Genomic DNA, 14,009 nt, shown 5'->3' with positions numbered 1-14,009 from the left:
TATTTTTCTACATGATGAGCAAGGGCTTCCTTGGGGGGTGGGGGTGTATATAATTTAATCCATTTTAGAACCATATAATTGTAGCCAGTATGATATTTATATGTACAAAAAGATTGAACAAGTAGGTATTCAAGCAAATGGTCTTAAGCAAAATGCTTCACATCCATTAGCCTAAAACACGCACAAATTCTCGTATCTTATTATTGGAGGTCGATAATTTACAGAAAACTGATGAACAGCAAGCACGGGACAGCAACTATACAGATCACAGCTAAGGTGGCTAGAATCGAACCTTGATCAATTGCTTTCCCCAAACTGCCGGCTCTTGCAAAATACTGGAAAGCCAAATAAACTGCTATTACCAGCGAAAGAGTAATACCTTCCTCTGTCCCCCTGCGATCAACAAGAAAATGAAACACGAAGTTAGTTCAAATATGTAGAAAAAACCTTGTCAGCTGTCTATAATGAATCTACTAACCTCAGCCCTGTAACTTGAGAAGGACACGCAATTATCAATAGCAATGTTATTAATGGCAACTCCAGTACACCTACAGAAAAGCCGATATCACATAAGTTGAAGAAAGAAAGAAGTTAAGACGACATTATCCAGACAAAATCATGATGCCCTCGACATTACAGCACTGAATATGCTGCAACTGCTCTCTAATCCACTTTATTTTATTGTTTGGATTATGGAAATTAACTATTCTGATATCTACTTTATTTGCTGAAAGGGTATCTCGTAAGACATTTCTCAAGAAAATGTTGAACTCTGTCGAACACCCTATGTATAAGGAAGCGAGTGAGCACGTGTGGCTGTCCACTCAAGAGTCTTACTGGTATAATAACTTACAGAATGAAAAATTCAACGAACAAATTGGAGAACTCTGAACTCTGAAGAGAAATATCCTACCAGGAATAAAGAAGAAGAGGCAAACGAGAAGTGCCAAGAAAGCAGTCCATATGCCATACTCACCCCTGTAATGGAACGACAAAACTAAGTTGAATTAATTAACAGCCGCGAGCAGATTATAATATGAAAAAGAGATTAAGATAACTTGAAAGGTTTACTTAATCCATGAAACAATGCTTTCTGGAGCCTGTAGGGCAAATAAAGGTACAAGAAAGGATTTGTGAATGGCTGTTCCCCTCGCCAACATTAGAAACCTGAAAAACATAATTTTGTTAGTATGATCTTGGCATTTTAAGAAAAGATTTAAATAGGTTTTTTTTTTTTTTTTCATAAGAAATTGAGCTAGCCCTGGTAACAAAGTAGACTTTAAGATGGATTCAAGACTCAACAATTAGTTCATCATCTTCGTGTGATCAAATCAGTGGATCCACTGACCGTTTCTTTTTTTTTTTCAGTAGAAGAATTAAGAAATTTACGGCAACAATTATCCCATAAAAACAATCTAAAAGTAATCCACATACGCAGTAGAAATGGTGGAGATCCACTGAAGATTCGTAGGTGTCAAACACACCGTCCCAGACCCATGTCTCTCATTCATCATCGTCTTTGTGCCGTCGTCAATCGACATTCTGCAACCCCCATCACAGAATATAATCCTTAGACAAAACTTTAAGAAAACTATGATAAAGATTCCAAATTTATGTAGTATCTATACTCACCTCAATGGATTATAGCTGAGTAAGCTAAAGGGTCGTTACTGGAGCACGATTGTGAAAAAGGACTCTACTTTGATGAGAGTGCTGTACGGAGAAAATGAAGAGAGAGAAAGGGTCAGCATCTCCTATTTAAGTCCTTTGATCCACCTCTTTTAAAGATTAAATCAATGGCCTTTGGTCCCAAAATAATAGAGGGGCTGATAGGGTAGGTTTTGTATAGTAGAAAAGACAGATGTTGGGATTGACAAGTACAGTTATGGTCTGCCATTTGTCAAAGGCAGTCTCCTCTAAGCTGATATTTTTTATGGATGATTGAAGCGTAAATTCGACATATTCAATGATAACGTAAATTACTCCATGGCAGTGTTTGATTTGAACAAATTTCATGAAAAACGGAATAAGTTTTTCATCTTTTACTCAATTAATGATATTTGATACCATTTATTTTCTATGAAATTAGTTTTCTTGCTTTTGTTGCCACATGAATATTTTCCATCTAATTGGGGAAAATGGATTACCATTTTCCCGGTTACTGTAGCATTTTTTAAATTTTTTTCGATTTTTTTTTTCTGTGTTGACAATGAAGACAAATTCTAAGAATTATTGCAAAAAAAAAATATTTTTCTTTAATTAACAATTTTCATGTAAAACAAAGCCAAACGAACATAAAAAGATAGATGATTTTCTTGAATTTTTTTTTTGTTTTTTTTGTTTTGGCAATGGAAACAAATTTCATCCCCAATACCAGTAAATTTTATCCGTTTAATTGACAATTTTTATGTAAAACAAAGTCAAATGGACATCAAAAAACACTTTAATTGAAATATTTTTCACGTGAAAAATTATATCAATCAAACACAATAATTTACAATTCCCGAGAAAACAATTTCCCATCAATTCAATTCCCTGAAATTCGTTTTCTTTCCACCCAAGTTCCACCTTTGCAATCAAACGGACCCTAAAATATTGAATAATTCTATGGAGCCCCACTAGATGATAGGGCGAATGAATTATGAAATTAAATAATTTATTTAATAACTAAGTTCCCGTTTGTTTCTTATTTTTAGAAGAATGAGAATGAAAAATATAACCGTTACGGGCCTCACACAAGATATAGAAATTCAAATTTGATGGCTTGATGTGATGAATAAGGGTCATATTTTTCATTTTAATGAAAAAATAATTAGAACCAAACAGGGGCTAAATAACATTACTCAAAAAGATTATCAACTAGGCTAAAGTAGATAATACACATTATTTTTCGAGAATAAAGTTATTTGTACAATTTTGTACAATTGTGAGTGATAATTTTGATGTTGTCAAAATTTGGATTATCAATTTAAAAAATAATTTTAGAATAGATGAATTTAATGTTGTTAAGCGTGTGTTGCAAATCAAAATTGTAAAAAATATATATTGTACAAATAACATGACTGATTTTTCAATGCCGCACATGTAAGAGTATATTTAGTTGGCGTGACAAGAAAAAAGTAAATATTATCAAAAAATCTCCTAAGAGACTCTTTTAAACGGTGTGAGATATTTTTCTTTCTTTCTCCAATTTGTTATTTTTCTTTTTCATAAATGATCGAACTGATATAGATAATACGTGCGTGGAAGGGAATATCGACATTATCAAAGACTAAATAACATAACACTTACCTTTGAAGTAACGATGAGTTGAGTCCTAACATAATTGATTAATTCTATAGATCTTGTTATATATACATTAACACTTATATAATATTTTACATAGTTTCGCATGACATTATATAATTGGATAATTTAAAACACAGTCGGCTTTTTTCATTTAATCATTTTTCTCCAACTCATCTTCTGGCACTTTTTCAAGACCGTCCTTTCTATACAAATAGCATAATTCTAATTTTATACCTTTGTCAATTAGATAATCAACCAATGAATTCTTAATTTGATAGCTTAAGCTCAAAGTTACTATATTTGTGACGTTCCACCTGAATAAACCAATAAAAACCACAGAAAACTATTTGAGTGGCTCATAAAAAGTATGCAGTATGCTTACAATTATCTCAATCTTCACTTGGATTCAACGTTATTGATATCTTACTCACTTGAGCATTGGAGAGTATTCGACTATTGCATCCCCAACATTTTCAACGTTAGACTAAATAATTCGATTTTTAGTCTTAGCAGCTAATATTGGAGCTTTTTCATTAGAAATTGCCTAAAAAGCGTCTTGCCAATTTTTATCATCAACAAACAAGATTTCGTGTTCATTGAACTTTAAACATTTTGACTATCCAATATTTTTGTTTGCTTATTTCACTTGTTTGTGTTTCTTATTCCCCTATTCTTCTTGCACATAATGTGTAGACTTTGATTTGTGTTGGGGTGACATGACCAACAAATTTCAGCTCCTCTTCATGTCCACTTAGTTACCCTTGGACAAATTGTTAGAGTACGTGGTCAATCTTTGATGGTGTAGAGGCGATCGTGAGCACTTCAACAATCAACTCAACCAATGTTTTAGTACATTTTGGGCGTGAAATATGCTTAAGACGTAAATCACTTAAGTGAAAGGGGTTCGGGTTCGAAAAATCTGGAATTGTGAGAGAACAAATTTGTAACTTTGAGAGTCTAAAATTTAATTATATTTGGATTGCACAATGTGTTAGCCTTTATAGTAAAAGCAAATTAGTAAGAATCGTTGAATGAAGAGACACATAATCTCAATAAAACAACTGAGGCACCTTGTCTCAAACATCAATCGATCAGTCTTAGGCTCAAATGCATTTAATATTATGACCTTTTTCAATCCTAGATCTGATATATAGGGACTAGACTTGATATATTGACTTAGTAATGCGATTGTTGCAGTGAGTTGTCACATTAATCATTTAATGGAAGATCTTGAATGAAAGATCCCTTGCAACGCCTCTAACTGTCTTGCCTCATCTATTAAAGTTTGACAATCTATATGGGTTTAGCATCTCCATAGGGGTTTGGCCATATTACCAAATGGGTAGAATGTGGCCATATTACCAAATGGGTAGAATGATGTGGAGTGCGTATCCGAGTTCTTCGTTGTTCTTTCCCCCTTTATAAAAAGGTTCGAGGAATATTGGGATCAAACTTAACAGTTTTCAGTTTGGTTTCTATTGAAGATATGCCCAAAACTTCTAACGGACTTAGCTTTGGCGCAAGAAGATGGCCAAATTGGAGTTGAACTCTATCATCAGAGTTCTATAAATGAAAAATCTGTTAAGATTCACTCTTCGTCGGGGGATCAGCATGATCCTTGTTCCAAATTGTAGATATACTTGCGTTATCCCAAGATAAAGAGTTTAGGAACAACACACTGTATTTTTGTTGTTAACTTTTAATAACAAGGTCTCACATTTTACACAAGAATTGACTGCTCTTAGGTTAAAGAGTAGTAAACATATCTTTGTAATATACTCAGTAAATTAAAGCAATAGATTGAGTATCACTTTTCCAATGCATATTTTGCATCTGAATGTCTGGCATTGAGGATCGCAAAACATTTGGAGCAGTCAAATAAACAGAAAAATTTGGATAACAATTGAAAAATATCGGACCTTTATCAAGGTTTGATTCGAGAACATATAAAACAGAATTGGAAAAATTTTCCATTTCTTTTGTCTCTAGGCAGAAGTAGAATAGAAGTGTCTAACCCTGTTCACACACTTATTTTACACGTATCCGCACATTTAAGTTTCCTTAAAAAATAAATAAATAAATTATTGACATAATTGTATCGTACTGTTTTCGAATTACGTATCCGTATTCTTGCTTCTTAGCTACCAGCTGTATTCCCGGAGGAACAACACATATTACTAATACCGACCCAAGCAAGTTACTGACTGCCATTATTTTAGTCGAAAATAGCCATTTCTCTCGGAGAATGCCCTTTATATCCTTGTGCTTGTAGGCAGAAAATGATACATCATTAACATAACTTACAGGTTACAAAATTCTCCCATCACATCTTTATTTATGAAAATTCTAACCTTATACTGCTAAGATTCATATGAGAACCATATAATTGTAGCCAGTATGATATTTATATGTACAAAAAGATTGAACAAGTAGGTATTCAAGCACAATGCATCACATTCATTAGCCTAAAACACGCACAAATTCTCGTATCTTATTATTGAAGGTCGATAATTTACAGAAAACTGATGAAAGTATCGTCAGTTAGATCAACAGCAAGCACAGGACAGCAACTATACAGATCACGGCTAAGGTGGCTAGGATCGAACCTTGATCAATTGCTTTCCTCAAACTGCCGGCTCTTGAAAAATGCTGGAAAGCCAAGTAAACTGCTATTACCAACGAAAGAGTAATACCTTCCTGTGTTCCCCTGCGATCAACAAGAAAATGAAACACGAAATTAGTTCAAATAAGTAGAAAAAACCTTGTCAACTGTCTATAATGGATCTACTAACCTCAGCCTTGTAATTTGATGAGGACACACAATTATCAATAGCAATGTTATAAATGGCAACTCCAGTTCACCTACAGAAAAGCCGATATCACATAAGTCGAAGAAAGAAGTTAAGACTACATTATCCAGACAAAATCAAGATGCACTCGACATTACAGCACTGAATACGCTGCAACTGCTCTCTAATCCACTTTATTTTATTGTTTGGATTATTTTAATTAAGTATTTTGATATCTACTTTATTTGTTGGGTATCTCGTAAGACATTTCTCAAGAAAATTTGAACTCTGTCGAACACCCTATGTATAAGGAAGCGAGTGAGCACGTGTGGCTGTCCACTCAAGAGTCTTACTGGTATAATAACTTACAGAATGAAAAATTCAACAAATAAATTGGAGAACTCTGAACTCTGAAGAGAAATATCCTACCAGGAATAAAGAAGAAGAGGCGAACGAGAAGAGCCAAGAAAGCAGTCCATATGCCATACTCACCCCTGTAATGGAACAACAAAACTAAGTTGAATTAATTAACAGCCGCAAGCAGATTATAATATGAAACAGAGATTAAGATAACTTGAAAGGTTTACTTAATCCATGAAACAATGCTTTCTGGAGCCTGTAGGGCAAATAAAGGTACAAGAAAGGATTTGTGAATGGCTGTTCCCCTCGCCAGCATTAGAACCCTGAAAATTAATTTTGTTAGTATGATCTTGGCATTTTAAGAAAAGATTAAAATAGTTTTTTTTTTCTTTTAAGATTAATTACACTATCCATTCCTTCGGAGAATTAGATCATTTCAAATCTCTAAGAAAAGAATTAAATGGATTCCAACAGTTCATAAATTCTTGTGCACTTCTTCAACGAATTTCGACAATAATCTACCTTTATACGTCAATACTGGGGGTTCTCAACCAAGCCACAGTCATCCAGATCATGTTAAAAGCAAAATTTCACATCAATTAAATATGAAAATCATAAAAAATTGGGCTAGCCCTGGTAACAAAGTAGACTTTAAGATGGATTCGAGACTCAACAATTAGTTCATCATCTTCATGTGATCAAATCAGTCGATCCACCGGCCGTTTCTATTTTTTTCAGTAGAAGAATCAAGAAATTTTACTGCAACAATTAACCCATAATAACAATCTAAAAATAATACACATACGCAGTAGAAATGGTGGAGATCCACTGAAGATTCCTATGCGTCAGTGGCCCATAGTAACACACCGTCCCAAACCCATGTCGTCTATTATTCATCATCGTCTTTTTACCGTCGTCAATCGACACTCTGCAACCCCCATCACAGAATATAATCCTTAGACAAAACTTCAAGAAAACTATGACAAAGATTCCAAATTTATGTAGTATATATACTCACCTCAATGGATTATAGCTGAGCGAGCTAAAGGGTCGTTGCTGAAGAGCGCGATTGTGAAAAAAGACTCGATTTTGATAAGAGTGCGGGGTTTTTAGGGTGAGAGAGTTCTTGGTGCTGTACAGAGAACAAGAAGAGAGAGAAAGGGTCAGCATCTCCTACTTACCTCTGTCTTTTGATCCACCTCTTTTAAAGATTATTATCAATGGCCTTTGGTACCAAAATAATAGAGGGGCTTATATAGAGTTGGTTTTGGGTAGTAGAAATGACAGATGCTGAGATTGACAAGTACGAGTTATGGTCTGCCATTTGTCAAAGGTCGTCTCCTCTAAGCAGATTTTTTTTAATGGATGATTGAAGAGTAAATTCGACATATTCAGTGCCGACGTAAATTACTCTAAAATATTGAATAATGCTATGAAGCCCCCACCAAAGAATAGAGCGAATGAATTATGAAATTAAATAATTTATTTAATAATTAAAATAGCATTACTCAAAAAATCATCAACTACGCTAAAGTAGATAATACACATTATTTTTTGAGAATAAAGTTATTTGTACAATTTTGTACAATTCTGAGTGATAATATTGATGTTATCAAAATTTGGATTATTAATTTAAAAAATAATTTTAGAATAAATGAATTTAATGTTGTTAAGCGTGTGTTGCAAATCAAGATTGTAAAAAAAAAAATATTGTACAAATAACATGACTAGTTTTTTAATGCCACACATGTAAGAATATATTTAGTTGGCGTGACAAGAAAAAAGTAAATATTATTAAAAAATCTCCTAAGAGACTCTTCTAAACGGTGTGAGATATTTTTCTTTCTTTCTCCAATTTGTTATTTTTCTTTTTCATAAATGATCGAACTGATATAGATAATATGTGCGTGGAAGGGAATATCAACATTATCAAAGACTGAATAATATAACACTTACCTTTGAAGTAACGATGAGTTGAGTAATAAAATAATTGATTAATTCTATAGATCTTGTTATAAATACATTAAGACTTATATAATATTTTACATAATTTAGCATCGCATTATATAATTGGATAATTTAAAACGTAGTTGGCTTTTTTCATTTAATCATTTTTCTCCAACTCATCTTCTGGCACTTTTTCTAGACCGTCCTTTCTATACAAATAGCATAATTCTAATTTTATACTTTTGTCAATTAGATAATCGACCAATGTATTCTTAATTTGATAGCTTAAGCTCAAAATTACTATATTTGTGACGTTCCACCTGAATAAACCAATAAAAACACGGAAAATTATTTGAGTGGCTCATAAAAAGTATGCGGTGCGCTTACAATTATCTCAATCTTCACTTGGATTCGACATTATTGAGATCTTACTCACTTGAGCACTGGAGAGTATTCGACAATTGCATTCCCAACGTTTTCAACGTTAGACTAAATAATTCGGTTTTTAATCTTAGTGGCTAATATTGGAGCTTTTTCATTAGAAATTGCCTAAAAAGCGTATTGCCATATTTTAGCATCAACAAACAAGATTTCGTGTTCATTGAGCTTTAAACGTTTTGACTATTAAATATTTTAGTTTGCTTATTTCGCTTGTTTGTGTTTCTTATTCCCCTATGTTAGGACCTTCCTCTTGCTGCTCACGCTGATTCCCGGGCTCAGTTAACCATTAAAACCGAGTTCAACATCAAAACTGGAACGACCCATCCGCCGGCGCCTCTTCTTCCTATGGTTGCTTTCTTCTCTTGCTTAATTGATTCAATCCACACACTTAGGATGGATACCACTCAGGTAAGGTTCACAAAGACTCAAGCAATTTGGGTGGAGAAGAAATCACGAAGGAGATGAAGGCAGAAGAACTCGGCAGTTTCTCACGGCTTGGACACGGTTGGACGGTTTCAACTTATGGACGGTTCCAACAAAGGCAAAGACACCAATATATATAGTAAGTCAAGTGGCCAACATAAGGTAAGTCGGGATATGGTAAGTAGGCTCGACTAGGGTTAACTTCCAATGGAAGAAATCAACAAGCCACAAAGAATATTAGCCGTCCAATAGGTAAGGCAACGTTTGGTCGGTTCATCCATTATTCGATGTTGAATTATCGTTCAGTCATTTATGTCGACTGATAAAATTGGTTCTCATCATCGCCCAGGAGGTCGTTTGACAACATAATGTCTAACACCCTATTCTTCTTGCACTTATATGTATACCTTGATTTGTGTTGGGGTGACATGACCAACAAATTTCAGCTCCTCTTCATGTCCACTTAGTTACCCTTGGACAAATTGTTAGAGTACGTGGTCAATCTTTGATGGTGTAGAGGCGATCGTGAGCACTTCAACAATCAACTCAACCAATGTTTTAGTACATTTTGGGCGTGAAATATGCTTAAGACGTAAATCACTTAAGTGAAAGGGGTTCGGGTTCGAAAAATCTGGAATTGTGAGAGAACAAATTTGTAACTTTGAGAGTCTAAAATTTAATTATATTTGGATTGCACAATGTGTTAGCCTTTATAGTAAAAGCAAATTAGTAAGAATCGTTGAATGAAGAGACACATAATCTCAATAAAACAACTGAGGCACCTTGTCTCAAACATCAATCGATCAGTCTTAGGCTCAAATGCATTTAATATTATGACCTTTTTCAATCCTAGATCTGATATATAGGGACTAGACTTGATATATTGACTTAGTAATGCGATTGTTGCAGTGAGTTGTCACATTAATCATTTAATGGAAGATCTTGAATGAAAGATCCCTTGCAACGCCTCTAACTGTCTTGCCTCATCTATTAAAGTTTGACAATCTATATGGGTTTAGCATCTCCGCAGGGGTTTGGCCATATTACCAAATGGGTAGAATGTGGCCATATTACCAAATGGGTAGAATGTGGCCATATTACCAAATGGGTAGAATGTGGCCATATTACCAAATGGGTAGAATGTGGCCATATTACCAAATGGGTAGAATGTGGCCATATTACCAAATGGGTAGAATGTGGCCATATTACCAAATGGGTAGAATGTGGCCATATTACCAAATGGGTAGAATGTGGCCATATTACCAAATGGGTAGAATGATGTGGAGTGCGTATCCGAGTTCTTCGTTGTTCTTTCCCCCTTTATAAAAAGGTTCGAGGAATATTGGGATCAAACTAAACAGTTTTCAGTTTGGTTTCTATTGAAGATATGCCCAAAACTTCTAACGGACTTAGCTTTGGCGCAAGAAGATGGCCAAATTGGAGTTGAACTCTATCATCAGAGTTCTATAAATGAAAAATCTGTTAAGATTCACTCTTCGTCGGGGGATCAGCATGATCCTTGTTCCAAATTGTAGATATACTTGCGTTATCCCAAGATAAAGAGTTTAGGAACAACACACTGTATTTTTGTTGTTAACTTTTAATAACAAGGTCTCACATTTTACACAAGAATTGACTGCTCTTAGGTTAAAGAGTAGTAAACATATCTTTGTAATATACTCAGTAAATTAAAGCAATAGATTGAGTATCACTTTTCCAATGCATATTTTGCATCTGAATGTCTGGCATTGAGGATCGCAAAACATTTGGAGCAGTCAAATAAACAGAAAAATTTGGATAACAATTGAAAAATATCGGACCTTTATCAAGGTTTGATTCGAGAACATATAAAACAGAATTGGAAAAATTTTCCATTTCTTTTGTCTCTAGGCAGAAGTAGAATAGAAGTGTCTAACCCTGTTCACACACTTATTTTACACGTATCCGCACATTTAAGTTTCCTTAAAAAATAAATAAATAAATTATTGACATAATTGTATCGTACTGTTTTCGAATTACGTATCCGTATTCTTGCTTCTTAGCTACCAGCTGTATTCCCGGAGGAACAACACATATTACTAATACCGACCCAAGCAAGTTACTGACTGCCATTATTTTAGTCGAAAATAGCCATTTCTCTCGGAGAATGCCCTTTATATCCTTGTGCTTGTAGGCAGAAAATGATACATCATTAACATAACTTACAGGTTACAAAATTCTCCCATCACATCTTTATTTATGAAAATTCTAACCTTATACTGCTAAGATTCATATGAGAACCATATAATTGTAGCCAGTATGATATTTATATGTACAAAAAGATTGAACAAGTAGGTATTCAAGCAAATGGTCTTAAGCAAAATGCTTCACATCCATTAGCCTAAAACACGCACAAATTCTCGTATCTTATTATTGAAGGTCGATAATTTACAGAAAACTGATGAAAGTATCGTCAGTTAGATCAACAGCAAGCACAGGACAGCAACTATACAGATCACGGCTAAGGTGGCTAGGATCGAACCTTGATCAATTGCTTTCCTCAAACTGCCGGCTCTTGAAAAATGCTGGAAAGCCAAGTAAACTGCTATTACCAACGAAAGAGTAATACCTTCCTGTGTTCCCCTGCGATCAACAAGAAAATGAAACACGAAATTAGTTCAAATAAGTAGAAAAAACCTTGTCAACTGTCTATAATGGATCTACTAACCTCAGCCTTGTAATTTGATGAGGACACACAATTATCAATAGCAATGTTATAAATGGCAACTCCAGTTCACCTACAGAAAAGCCGATATCACATAAGTCGAAGAAAGAAGTTAAGACTACATTATCCAGACAAAGTCAAGATGCACTCGACATTACAGCACTGAATACGCTGCAACTGCTCTCTAATCCACTTTATTTTATTGTTTGGATTATTTTAATTAAGTATTTTGATATCTACTTTATTTGTTGAAAGGGTATCTCGTAAGACATTTCTCAAGAAAATTTGAACTCTGTCGAACACCCTATGTATAAGGAAGCGAGTGAGCACGTGTGGCTGTCCACTCAAGAGTCTTACTGGTATAATAACTTACAGAATGAAAAATTCAACAAATAAATTGGAGAACTCTGAACTCTGAAGAGAAATATCCTACCAGGAATAAAGAAGAAGAGGCGAACGAGAAGAGCCAAGAAAGCAGTCCATATGCCATACTCACCCCTGTAATGGAACAACAAAACTAAGTTGAATTAATTAACAGCCGCAAGCAGATTATAATATGAAACAGAGATTAAGATAACTTGAAAGGTTTACTTAATCCATGAAACAATGCTTTCTGGAGCCTGTAGGGCAAATAAAGGTACAAGAAAGGATTTGTGAATGGCTGTTCCCCTCGCCAGCATTAGAACCCTGAAAATTAATTTTGTTAGTATGATCTTGGCATTTTAAGAAAAGATTAAAATAGTTTTTTTTTTCTTTTAAGATTAATTACACTATCCATTCCTTCGGAGAATTAGATCATTTCAAATCTCTAAGAAAAGAATTAAATGGATTCCAACAGTTCATAAATTCTTGTGCACTTCTTCAACGAATTTCGACAATAATCTACCTTTATACGTCAATACTGGGGGTTCTCAACCAAGCCACAGTCATCCAGATCATGTTAAAAGCAAAATTTCACATCAATTAAATATGAAAATCATAAAAAATTGGGCTAGCCCTGGTAACAAAGTAGACTTTAAGATGGATTCGAGACTCAACAATTAGTTCATCATCTTCATGTGATCAAATCAGTCGATCCACCGGCCGTTTCTATTTTTTTCAGTAGAAGAATCAAGAAATTTTACTGCAACAATTAACCCATAATAACAATCTAAAAATAATACACATACGCAGTAGAAATGGTGGAGATCCACTGAAGATTCCTATGCGTCAGTGGCCCATAGTAACACACCGTCCCAAACCCATGTCGTCTATTATTCATCATCGTCTTTTTACCGTCGTCAATCGACACTCTGCAACCCCCATCACAGAATATAATCCTTAGACAAAACTTCAAGAAAACTATGACAAAGATTCCAAATTTATGTAGTATATATACTCACCTCAATGGATTATAGCTGAGCGAGCTAAAGGGTCGTTGCTGAAGAGCGCGATTGTGAAAAAAGACTCGATTTTGATGAGAGTGCGGGGTTTTTAGGGTGAGAGAGTTCTTGGTGCTGTACAGAGAACAAGAAGAGAGAGAAAGGGTCAGCATCTCCTACTTACCTCTGTCTTTTGATCCACCTCTTTTAAAGATTATTATCAATGGCCTTTGGTACCAAAATAATAGAGGGGCTTATATAGAGTTGGTTTTGGGTAGTAGAAATGACAGATGCTGAGATTGACAAGTACGAGTTATGGTCTGCCATTTGTCAAAGGTCGTCTCCTCTAAGCAGATTTTTTTTAATGGATGATTGAAGAGTAAATTCGACATATTCAGTGCCGACGTAAATTACTCTAAAATATTGAATAATGCTATGAAGCCCCCACCAAAGAATAGAGCGAATGAATTATGAAATTAAATAATTTATTTAATAATTAAAATAGCATTGCTCAAAAAATCATCAACTACGCTAAAGTAGATAATACACATTATTTTTTGAGAGTAAAGTTATTTGTACAATTTTGTACAATTCTGAGTGATAATATTGATGTTATCAAAATTTGGATTATTAATTTAAAAAATAATTTTAGAATAAATGAATTTAATGTTGTTAAGCGTGTGTTGCAAATCAAGA

General features: G+C 34.3%; 3 protein-coding genes across 3 annotated transcripts; all 3 read right to left on the bottom strand.

Annotated features, from left to right (window-relative positions):
• Positions 1-128: 128 nt before the first annotated feature.
• LOC111370899 (cold-regulated 413 inner membrane protein 2, chloroplastic-like) lies at positions 129-1,786 on the bottom strand. The gene is made up of 6 exons (XM_022992795.1): positions 1,633-1,786; positions 1,435-1,542; positions 1,072-1,167; positions 914-978; positions 479-548; positions 129-393 (listed from the first exon to the last, which is right to left on the bottom strand). Exons 2-6 carry the CDS (start codon positions 1,539-1,541, stop codon positions 219-221), a joined length of 513 nt encoding a protein of 170 aa, XP_022848563.1. The 5' UTR covers position 1,542; positions 1,633-1,786; the 3' UTR covers positions 129-218.
• Positions 1,787-5,660: 3,874 nt separating this feature from the next.
• LOC111370898 (cold-regulated 413 inner membrane protein 1, chloroplastic-like) lies at positions 5,661-7,676 on the bottom strand. The gene is made up of 6 exons (XM_022992794.1): positions 7,456-7,676; positions 7,243-7,365; positions 6,665-6,760; positions 6,507-6,571; positions 6,081-6,150; positions 5,661-5,995 (listed from the first exon to the last, which is right to left on the bottom strand). Exons 1-6 carry the CDS (start codon positions 7,605-7,607, stop codon positions 5,830-5,832), a joined length of 672 nt encoding a protein of 223 aa, XP_022848562.1. The 5' UTR covers positions 7,608-7,676; the 3' UTR covers positions 5,661-5,829.
• A 3,909-nt stretch (positions 7,677-11,585) lies between these two features.
• On the bottom strand, positions 11,586-13,555 carry LOC111370897 (cold-regulated 413 inner membrane protein 1, chloroplastic-like). The gene is made up of 6 exons (XM_022992793.1): positions 13,335-13,555; positions 13,122-13,244; positions 12,544-12,639; positions 12,386-12,450; positions 11,956-12,025; positions 11,586-11,870 (listed from the first exon to the last, which is right to left on the bottom strand). Exons 1-6 carry the CDS (start codon positions 13,484-13,486, stop codon positions 11,705-11,707), a joined length of 672 nt encoding a protein of 223 aa, XP_022848561.1. The 5' UTR covers positions 13,487-13,555; the 3' UTR covers positions 11,586-11,704.
• Between the last annotated feature and the right edge of the window lie 454 nt (positions 13,556-14,009).

This window comes from Olea europaea, chromosome 21, assembly GCF_002742605.1.
Source record: "Olea europaea var. sylvestris chromosome 21, O_europaea_v1, whole genome shotgun sequence".
NCBI lineage: Eukaryota > Viridiplantae > Streptophyta > Magnoliopsida > Lamiales > Oleaceae > Olea > Olea europaea.
The sequence above is the reverse complement of the archived record's forward strand: the minus strand, read 5'-3'. Positions and strand labels throughout refer to the sequence as shown.

What these genes read in the sequence shown, in the direction of transcription:
- LOC111370898 (XM_022992794.1), bottom strand. Translation starts at nt 7,607, where the DNA reads ATGCTGACCCTTTCTCTCTCTTCTTGTTCTCTGTACAGCACCAAGAAC. An exon ending in CCTCTTCTTCTTTATTCCTG is followed by an intron (nt 6,151 to 6,506) that starts GTAGGATATTTC and finishes GCTTTTCTGTAG; the next exon opens with GTGAACTGGAGTTGCCATTT. An exon ending in CATCAAATTACAAGGCTGAG is followed by an intron (nt 5,996 to 6,080) that starts GTTAGTAGATCC and finishes TGTTGATCGCAG; the next exon opens with GGGAACACAGGAAGGTATTA.
- LOC111370899 (XM_022992795.1), bottom strand. Translation starts at nt 1,541, where the DNA reads ATGTCGATTGACGACGGCACAAAGACGATGATGAATGAGAGACATGGG. An exon ending in AGCATTGTTTCATGGATTAA is followed by an intron (nt 979 to 1,071) that starts GTAAACCTTTCA and finishes GTTCCATTACAG; the next exon opens with GGGTGAGTATGGCATATGGA. An exon ending in CCTCTTCTTCTTTATTCCTG is followed by an intron (nt 549 to 913) that starts GTAGGATATTTC and finishes GCTTTTCTGTAG; the next exon opens with GTGTACTGGAGTTGCCATTA.
- LOC111370897 (XM_022992793.1), bottom strand. Translation starts at nt 13,486, where the DNA reads ATGCTGACCCTTTCTCTCTCTTCTTGTTCTCTGTACAGCACCAAGAAC. An exon ending in ATCTCCACCATTTCTACTGC is followed by an intron (nt 12,640 to 13,121) that starts GTATGTGTATTA and finishes ATTAATTTTCAG; the next exon opens with GGTTCTAATGCTGGCGAGGG. An exon ending in AGCATTGTTTCATGGATTAA is followed by an intron (nt 12,451 to 12,543) that starts GTAAACCTTTCA and finishes GTTCCATTACAG; the next exon opens with GGGTGAGTATGGCATATGGA.